The sequence below is a fragment of the Penaeus chinensis genome, chromosome 36, assembly GCF_019202785.1.
Source record: "Penaeus chinensis breed Huanghai No. 1 chromosome 36, ASM1920278v2, whole genome shotgun sequence".
NCBI lineage: Eukaryota > Metazoa > Arthropoda > Malacostraca > Decapoda > Penaeidae > Penaeus > Penaeus chinensis.
This window is the reverse complement of record NC_061854.1, coordinates 33,292,664-33,302,663: the sequence shown is the minus strand read 5'-3', so window position 1 is coordinate 33,302,663 and position 10,000 is coordinate 33,292,664. Positions and strand designations below refer to the sequence as shown.

The window sequence follows — 10,000 nt, the reverse complement described above, 5'->3', positions numbered from 1 at the left end:
ATGCGGGATTTACACAAACATTTATAGACCTATCCTTGTCAACACTTCTCGGAAACCTGTCAGTATAATTTTTGGTAATAGAGGATGTGGCCAGAGAACACTAATATTACTCTTACTAATGCTCTCTATACTAATATCAATAATGCCACCACTTCTGACATCACTACTAGTACTGCTTCTGACATCACTGCTATTACTACTTCCGATATCGTTACGACTACTCATGTTACTACTACCACAACTACTTCTGCAATTCCTACTGCTGCTGCTCCCCCTGCTGCCACTAGCGTGTCCCCTGCTGCTGCTCGTACTCACCTGGAACAGCCCCTGACATGCTGAGAGTCCCTGGCCTGGGCTGCCCTCCTCCCTGCTGCTGCTGCTCGGCCATCCCCTCCGCCTGCCAAACACGCCGATATTATCCCACTACAAGGCTTATTCAGCTTTCTCTTACTCATTCACCAGCTCTAAGGTTCCCATTTCAACTCTGTGTTGGACCATTGACCACTGAGACACTTGTGGAGAGCGCAAACTTCATGATAAACAGTAAATAAACATTTTTCCTTAGTTGTCAATAGCGATCCTCACTCAGGAGGTACGGCACTACAAGTTTTTTTTATTCAACGTTTCCTGTTTCTTGATTATTTGTATATTTCATAAGAATAAACTATTTATGATTATTATGATAATGGTATATTTTACCCTCAAGTCGAAGGAATATAAAAAGGAATAAATTACCCCTAGTGCGACCTTGAGGGGTTATGAGCCCAAAATTTATTTAGGTTAACTGCTTTCTTATTTCGTTTGATTTACATGAATAGATATTGTATTCTTAGAAAATATTTCTTTTGTATATATGGATATCTTTCATTGCTTCGTTAATGGACCAGATTTGTTTCACATGAAACATTTTTCTTCGCGTATTATCAAAAAAAAATTCAAGAATATTTCATATAAAGTATTACAAACTAAATAGCTAAACAGCTTTTAAGAAAAGTTATTTGATATATATGTGTCTTTTCATTGCTTCGTTTTTGGAACAGGTTTTTCTAAATGAAACATTTTCTCTTCGTTTATTATCAAAGAATTTATTTTAAAAAATATCTCATATAAAGTATTACGAACTAAACAGCTGATTATCATGACTATAGGAAGTAAACAGTTTTCTATGATGTTCATAACCATGAGGAGAATTAACAATTCAATGAATTTCAATCCTTCAATACATGTATCACTTGCACATTTATCACCGAAATTCTTTGTCGCAAATCTTTAAAACGTTCTTCCCTAAAAAAAAAGTCTTCAATCTCATTTTCAATTAGCCTTTCAATAACTGCCGGAGAAAATGTACTAGAATTATTCTCGAAATTGTCATCAAATTCCAAATTATTATCGTTTTTATTGATCCATCTCATGCTAAATATATCGTTAAATCCCCTCGTTTATCAAATATTATCTACTGAAGACTCTAATAACACCAAATCCCACACACACACACACACACACACACACACACACACACACACACACACACACACACACACACACACACACACACACACACACACACACACTCACACATACACAAACACACACACACACATATCCTCGTTTATCAAATATTATCTACTGGAGACTCTAATAACACCAAATCCCACCCGTTATCACACACACACACACAAACACACACACATACATATACCACTTACACACACACACACGTAACAGACACATACACACACACACACACACAAACACACACATACAAACACACACACACACACACATATACAAACACACATGCAAACACACACACACATACATATACACTTACACACACATGTAACACACACACAAACACACACGTAAACACACACACACACACACACACACACACACACACACACACACACACACACACACACACACAAATACACTTACACACACACGTAACAGACACACACACAGACACACGCACACTCCCCCCAAGATCCCTCTGGCTCCGGCTTCAGCTTCGGAGTCTCGTTCGGGGCCGGGCGTCCGGAGCGCGACGATTCGAACTCCCCCACGCACTTGTTTTCCCTTCGGGCGACGAGCAGCTGTTCCTCCCTCGCTTCCTGGTCTTGGGCGATTTCTGGCAGGATTAACGACCGCACAAATGGGAGCGGATTACATCAGCTATGCTTACGCCTCGGCGGTGGCCTTGGGAGGGATTATTGGATATGCTAAGGCTGGTAAGTCAGGGATAAGCGCATTATGAGAGGGAGTTGGGCCCCGTGCTTGCAAAGTTGCTTGCACGGGAACAGATAAGGGTATCGGTGTTATCTCAGGGCGACTGGGAAAGGGAGAGAGTGTTATGGTCCAATTTCTTTGCAATACCTGTGGATGATGTCCATATTTGTTAATTTGGTTCTCTCCTGCCTTGCTTGATTAATATCTGCAGCGTCATGCATGACATTTTTATAAATGGGATAATTTTGTTTACTTTAGTCGTAATTGTGAGGGTGTTATCTCAGTGAATGAATTGGTAATGGTTCTTATTTTTTATTGAGATGAATAGATATACCATTGTTGTCTAATAAGAAAAGACAAATTTTGAGGATACTGATGCAAATATTATTGTTTTTTTCTTTTTGATTAATGTTACCGAGATTTGCAAACAGAGATGGAAGTAAATGGACACTGCTATCTTACAGAGCATGAAAAATAGAGTCATAGGCAACATTGGTACAGCGGCTGCGGCCTCATATTTACTTCAAAATGACAAAAATATCCGCTACATATCACCATTATGTAACTAGGTCCACAACACAAGGTCCACCCTCACGCTGTTCTTAATATCTGTTTCCTATAAATTAGCACAGAGTACTAATAAATTGGGGGCACAAGGGGCTTCCCCCCTGTCTACAGAATAAATAGAAGGTAGGAAAGGTTAGGTTTTTAGTGTTTGGCTTTGCACAATATCCTGGTTTGGGACTTTGTCTCTGGAGGATGCGTTGCTTGTGATAACAAATTCCTTTTTTTTTCCTTTCTTTTTTTTGATGACCATTTTTTAGTGTAAATGTAAATGGACAGGACATATTCTTTTCTGTCACTGGCCTTGTACCAATTGATGTGGCATTATTTGGCGCTCTGACTAAGGCTAAATAACTACATCCATACTCAGTTATAAAGTTTGTAGCCTTCCCAGTTATATTTATTCACAGAGGAACAGTCCAATGTAATGTCTTCCCAGGACACATATTTTAGATTTGCAAGGCTTTGTCGCAACACAAAATATAAAACCAAGAGCAATTACATGATACTGCACTGACATGTTCAGATTTTAGGCTTTTCATCTGAAAACACAGCAATTTTCAAGGGGACATGAATAGAATACAGTTTAGGAAGCTGTGCTTTGAAAGTCACTGCAGGTATCTTGTAAATATTTGCCAAAATGAATCATTCTAGTATCTGTATACATTTCCAGAATAAGTTATGAAACCTTAAAAAATCATAGTGTGTATTGAAACACACTAGAAGTAATGATTAATCCAAATTACCCTACTAAGGGTAATTCCTTTGAGACTAGATTGTCTAAACCAGTGTAACCTCATTTGATTTGTTCATACTAGGTAGCATCTGTGACCCACCAGGTCCATATGCTGGATGGCAAGTATATTAATGCCATGAAATAGTCTTAAAGTCTCATTTTAGCCTTGTTTAGCCCATTGTGTGCGGGCCTTTTCAGCAGCCATGCGGTCCGCTAAACAGGTGTAACTGTATGGGCTACATCTGTTGGAATGCCACCCTCGGCATCGGCGCTATGCCACCATGGCATCATAGTAAATGCCACCTGCGAACAAGGAGTTAAGGAAAGCTCTTGCATGCTGCAGTCATAGAGAGAGAGGAAAACATATATTTCCTTTTCTTCTAATTATTCTCTCGAGGAGGGATATCTTGGCTTGGGTTGTTGGTAGGTTATGCTAACTGTACCCAACCTATCTTGACCTATTCTATGTCTATTGTATGCAGATTTCCAGCCAAATTCTTTAGTTTCTTAACTACTTTTGATACAATCTTAGAAAAAGGGTTTCTGGTTAGGTTTTGAATAGTTGACAAGTAAGAGTTCTTTATTATATTTAGGAATGTACCAACATTTTATTATTTAATTGAGACTGTTGACTAAATGCTGATGGGTACTTCATTTAACCACATGCTATGCTGTATATACTTATAAGAGAGGGTAAAAAGTGAGTTTAAGCATTTATTTGAAGGGTTGTACTGACTATATTACCAAAGTAATAGCCAAACAGGGCAGCAACTGTTTCAGAGTTTAAAGGAAATGGCCTCCATATATTTATTTTGCGACAGAAGTGTATGAAATGTTTGAGCAAATTTTATTTGTTAATTTTTCAGAATACCTTTGCTTTGATGCAGTTCTGGTATCGATGGATTCCTCTCACTCTCAAGTTCATATATTTGTAGGAATTTTGCTCTTTATTGATGAAGATTGGGTGTGTCTAAAGAAGGTACTTTTTTTTTTCTTTACAGCATTCTTGATTTGTTACTGAAATTTAATATTCTTTGCTATTCATTCCTTATGCACTTATACAGATAATTTTATCAGGATTTTCATGTTTCTCTGTTTTATTAACATCATCACAGAATGTTGATTATAGTAAAGCCTCTCATTTTGTGAGTAATTAGTACTGAAAAAAGCTCATCACATGTGAAATTTCCAAATGTGAATAATTAAACATTTTCCTGTTACCTTGTTGTCACCATTATTCATCATAATTAGCTAGCCAGCACTTCTGATAAATAACATGACATGAACTATTTATCAAAAGGACAGGACTGGTTCATGCTGGTGTGTTATTTTATGTGATGTCGCATATTTGGTGAGTACCAACAGGGGAGACTGCATCATTTTCAAGTGTGGGGATAATGTGGTTCTCAGTAGTGCAGTTTAGTAGGACTGTAGTTAATTAAAGTTACTGAATATGAAATAGCTTAATATGAAATGAAAGATCCTTCTGTACCTTAACAAAAGTATAAGTATTGAGAGAGAAGCAGAAATTACAGTGAAATATATGTGAATACAATGAACTGATGGTCTACTAATCACATTAAAGGGTGCAAGGGATATTAAGAAATAAGATCTCTGTTGCATATTTGATTTGATATATCTTGGTGGTTTTCTTCGAGTCACTTTCACATCAGTTTCATGAAGATTTTGTATTTAAAGTCAAATAGTTCTCTCTCTATAGCCTATTTTTACTATATGGATAGAGTCCTTTTCATATTGTGTTTTGTTTTCATCTGAATTACAATCATTTATCCATTTCCAAAATTATGCCATCAGCATTGTTTTTACACTGGCTCTTGGGGGGAATTTTCTGTCATTTATCCATCCACATTATCCAAATTTCCAGGCAGCATTCCGTCCCTGGGAGCTGGGCTGCTCTTTGGCTCGGTTTTGGGCTACGGGGCTTACCAGCTGAGTGAGAACCCCAACAACTACTACCTCACCCTTGGCACAAGCACTGCTCTCGGGGGCCTCATGGGCATGCGCTTCATCAACTCGGGAAAGTTCATGCCTCCCGGGCTCATTGCTGTGATGAGGTAAGGGGCAGAGAGGGGTGGTGTATGTGGCATAGTGTTTGTGTAGGTTTTGTTGAGGATCATTTTGACTGGTTTGTACTGAAGTGATTATATTCTTTATTGATATTTATTGTTATTTTCAGTATTATTTGATGTTATTATTGGCTTGTTTGATACATGACTCCCCCCCCCCCCCCCTGCTATGATCATAGATATACTTACAGTGAATGTTTATGATTTTTTTTTTTTTTTTTTTTTTTTTTTTTTTTTTTTTTTTTACCCTTTTTACCCTATTGTTATTATTTGTCACTTTTCTTTGAATAGCCTCAATTGCTTAACACTTCATGGCCGATCTTTCAACAGCTTAGCAATGGTGGCTCGATTGGGAGCACGAGCTGTTGGCCTCACAGACACCAAGATCCAGTAAATACTACAATCAATCGATAATTGGGGCATCCTGCCAGCATTCTTCAACTTCTTCATGTCTACTTAAGAAGGTGCTTAAGGGTTGTATTTCATGCTGGAGTATTTATTCTAAAGGAAGATGAATCACATAGGCAAAGTAACATGTTGAATGATATATGCTCTGATATTCTTTGAGATTATAGTTTGTTCTGTCAGGGGAGAGTGTAGCAAGAAGATCGAACAATTAATGTAGTGTGGTGTGTGTTTTCAAATTGCTTGTTTCCAAAAATTGAAAATGTTACATTTGGATAGAAAAAGGAAATAGATATATTTTCAATTTTTGTGAAAACCAGACCTTCATGGAAGATGTTACTATATGAAAGTTATTTTATTGTAACATGCTCTTTTACTCTTGTTCCAATAAACATAAAATAAAACCGTGTTACTTTAACTTCTACCTAGTTAATGAAAAAAAGTGTTTTGTTGAAAAACTACAGAAGTTCCCTTTAGGGTCAACCATGTTGTAAATATTTTAGGTCCTTACAGTGGATTACCACGTCCATTGTTTTTTGATTCCAATGTATGACTTTGTTTTCAGTATTATGACTGTTGGTACTATTCTTTTTGTTTGTAAAGTTGCTGTAGATATCTTGTGTTAAAGAGACCATACAATTATGTGTGTGTTTGGCAGGATGCAGTTTTCTTCTTTATAAGGTACCCATACATCCACATGTATGTAAGCTTCACTCTAGCTTACATGATCAGTTTCCTTGTCCCAGGCACTCAGATTGCCATATGGCATTCTGCTAGTGATACATAAAGGGACTTTGGTACTTAGCTGTGACGGCAGTAGTATTGCCCTGGTTTTATCCCTCAGTAAAAGCATATTCCATCTTTTACACACAGTTTAAAACACCAAATTTACTGAAATGAATTTCTTTACATAATCAGGCTATTGCAGGCTCAATCTAGCAACTAACATGAATATCATGCATATCTGAATATCCAAGGAAAAATAAAATGATGTTTTGGGTATAAATGATACAAAAAGAAATCATATCACATTATTGGTGTGGCGCTGGAGGGGGGTGAGCACCAGTTGAAATTTTTTTTTTGGTCCTTTGCTCTGTCCCCTCCCCCTCCCCCTACCTCTCAAGCTGTTTTTACCTATCTCTTTCTCATTCTGTTTCTACCCCCTCCTCCCAGTCAAATCCTTTTGCCATTCTAGATCCAGACTCGCTAATCTCTACTACTTTTCTAAATCCAGACACTTCAGTTCACTTCCCTGGGGGCAACCCCTTTTTCCTTCTCCTTTCCCCCTCCGCTCAACAGTAATTTTTTTTTTCTTCCACCTGTTCCTACCACTCTTTCCAACATCATTCTCTTCCTCTGCCCCTCAAATGTCTGGCCCCCCCTTCTCATAAGAAAAAATTTTTTTTCAGGGGCCTCTCCAACTAACTGCACTTCTGAAACTCCTGAATACATTCAATACTCTTATCATGACCCAGGATAACGTGCCTACACCTCATCCACTCCAATCGTGCCCCCCTTCTCTCTCTCTCTCTCTCTCCCCCTCTCTCTCTCTTCTCTCTCCCCTCTCTCTCTCTCTCTCTCTCCTCTCTCTCTCCTCTCTCTCTCTCTCTTCTCTCTCTCTCTCTCTCTCTCATCTCTTCTCTCTCTCTCTCTCTCTCTCTCTCTCTCTCTCCCCCCTTCTCTGTCTCTCTCCCCCTTCTCTCTCTCTCTCTCTCTTCTCTCCCCCTTCTCTCTCTCTCTCTCTCTCTCTCCCCCTTCTCTCTCTCTCTCTCTCTCTCTCCCCTTCTCTCTCTCTCTCTCTCTCTCTGCCCCCTTCCCTCTCCTCTCTCTCTCTCCCCCCTTCCCTCTCTCTCTCTCTCTCCTCCCTTCCCTCTCTCTCTCTCTCTCCCCCCTTCTCCTCTCTCTCTCTCTCCCCCCTTCCCTCTCTCTCTCTCTCTCTCTCTCCCCCTTCCCTCTCTCTCTCTCTCTCTCTCTCCTCCCTTCTCTCTCTCTCTCTCTCTCTCTCCCCCCTTCTCTCTCTCTCTCTCTCTCTCCCCCTTCTCTCTCTCCCCCCTTTCCCTCTCTCTCTCTCCCCCTTCTCTCTCTCCCCCTTTCCCTCTCTCTCTCTCTCTCTCCCCCCTTCCCTCTCTCTCTCTCTCTCCCCCCTTCCCTCTCTCTCTCTCTCTCTCTCCCCCCTTCCCTCTCTCTCTCTCTCTCTCTCCCCCCTTCCCTCTCTCTCTCTCTCCCTCTCCCCCCTTCCCTCTCTCTCTCTCTCTCTCCCCCCTTCCCTCTCTCTCTCTCTCTCTCCCCCCTTCCCTCTCTCTCTCTCTCTCTCTCTCTCCCCCCTTCCCTCTCTCTCTCTCTCGCTCTCTCCCCCCTTCCCTCTCTCTCTCTCTCTCTCTCTCCCCCCTTCCCTCTCTCTCTCTCTCTCTCTCCCCCCCTCCCTCTCTCTCTCTCTCTCCCCCCTTCCCTCTCTCTCTGTTGTTGTAGTTACTTTACTCCCAACTATACCATTGGCATTTTGGACACTTGCTGAAATGGGGTTTACACATTACCAACTCTTGAGTTGAAGTGAATATGATGGTATCTAGTAGAGTACTTTAGCTATGGTACTCTGTAAGATAATCACTATTCAAAGAAGCGAAATGTTAAACAATGAATCATCTGGAGGCAATGAGTTAATATCAATTCTATTCTTATTATTAATGAGTATATATTTATGATAATGTTACTATCCATACTAATAGAAACATAAAATAAAAGAAAAATGTCGAAAACTTAAGGGAAAGGATAAACAGGTAAGGCAGGTAGGGTTGGTAATTGACTTATTGGTGCCTATGTACTTGCCCAAGGAAGTGTGAAATCTCTCACCCTCTCTCTCATCCACTCACTCACTTTCTCCTTCACCCACTCATTCACTCAGTGTTAAGAGTTACTTTGCTCCCTAGCATACCACTCAATGTTGCCAATACAGATACCCCATCCTGTATTTGCATTGGTTTTGGACACATGTTGAAACTGGCGGTTCACACATTAGCAACTCAAGAGTCATAGTGAAGGGGACTGTATTTAATGGGGTACTTTCAGCTATACACTCTGCAAAATATTAATCAATATCCAAAGCAAAATGTTCAACAAATGTCTTCATTAAAATAATAAATATTAACAGAACTACAAACCATTTTTGGATAAAAATTCTATTAATATCTGGGATAATTTTGTCTTTTGAAAATTCTGTTCTTGAACAGGCAAATTTCGGAAATCCTGTACCTCAAGACATATAGCAGAGTATAACCATTTTCTGCTCTATATTAAAATCATGTTATAGTGAGGTAAATGCTGAAAATGTTATAACCTACACATAGGAAAATTCGAGAACAAAGAAGTGTTTCAGAGAAGAAAAAAGTTTCTTTGATTATCAAAGAAGTAACTTAAGTAAATGTATAATTATTTGAAGTGTTTTGCATAGACATTTAAATACTATTTTAGCTGTTACACTTGACAGGTTGAGTTTGCACCTTACACAAAGTGAGACTATGGACAGATGTAATTATCAGAAATTATGAGTTTGATAATTTGCTCATAAAAATGTAATAGAAGCTAAATGAGAAAAAAGTACAGTCTTTAAAAAAATGCAATTAATCTCATTTAAAAGTAAACACAGCTTGTCTACCATAGTCTTGAAGTCTAGCTCTGCAATCTGTTTTGTTCCTTTATTGAGAGCAGGAATCTCAAAATTAAGATATTTCTATGTAATATTCAATCCGTTCAATCAGTCAGTGTACGTATATAATAACATAATTCAACTACATATGTCAATATACGCACATCTTAAGCTTATACAGGAGAGTGGATTCTTGTATCATCATATAGTGCAGGTATGATTTCCAGACATTTTCAAATGTAAAAGAAGCAGGAAGGGAATGTTTTGAGAGATGTACACTAGAGTGATTTATTTGACAAATTCCTATTATTACTGATTAACTGAATGAGACTTTCA

General features: G+C 38.9%; 2 protein-coding genes across 6 annotated transcripts in view; one reads left to right on the top strand and one right to left on the bottom strand.

Annotated features, from left to right (window-relative positions):
• Positions 1-594, bottom strand: part of LOC125044652 (dual specificity mitogen-activated protein kinase kinase 4-like) — a 52,529-nt gene extending 51,935 nt beyond the window's left edge. For 4 of the 5 annotated variants that reach the window (XM_047641428.1, XM_047641429.1, XM_047641431.1 and 1 more), the window contains exon 1: positions 316-586. In XM_047641428.1, coding sequence (XP_047497384.1) covers positions 316-388 — 73 coding nt within the window. In that variant the 5' untranslated portion in view covers positions 389-586. Of the gene's footprint in view, positions 1-315 lie in introns of all 5 variants that reach the window. The other variant, XM_047641432.1, reaches the window with a different exon arrangement.
• A 1,458-nt stretch (positions 595-2,052) lies between these two features.
• On the top strand, positions 2,053-6,426 carry LOC125045113 (transmembrane protein 14C-like). Its single transcript, XM_047642221.1, has 3 exons — positions 2,053-2,231; positions 5,415-5,604; positions 5,947-6,426. Exons 1-3 carry the CDS (start codon positions 2,156-2,158, stop codon positions 6,008-6,010), a joined length of 330 nt encoding a protein of 109 aa, XP_047498177.1. The 5' UTR covers positions 2,053-2,155; the 3' UTR covers positions 6,011-6,426.
• Positions 6,427-10,000: the final 3,574 nt, after the last annotated feature.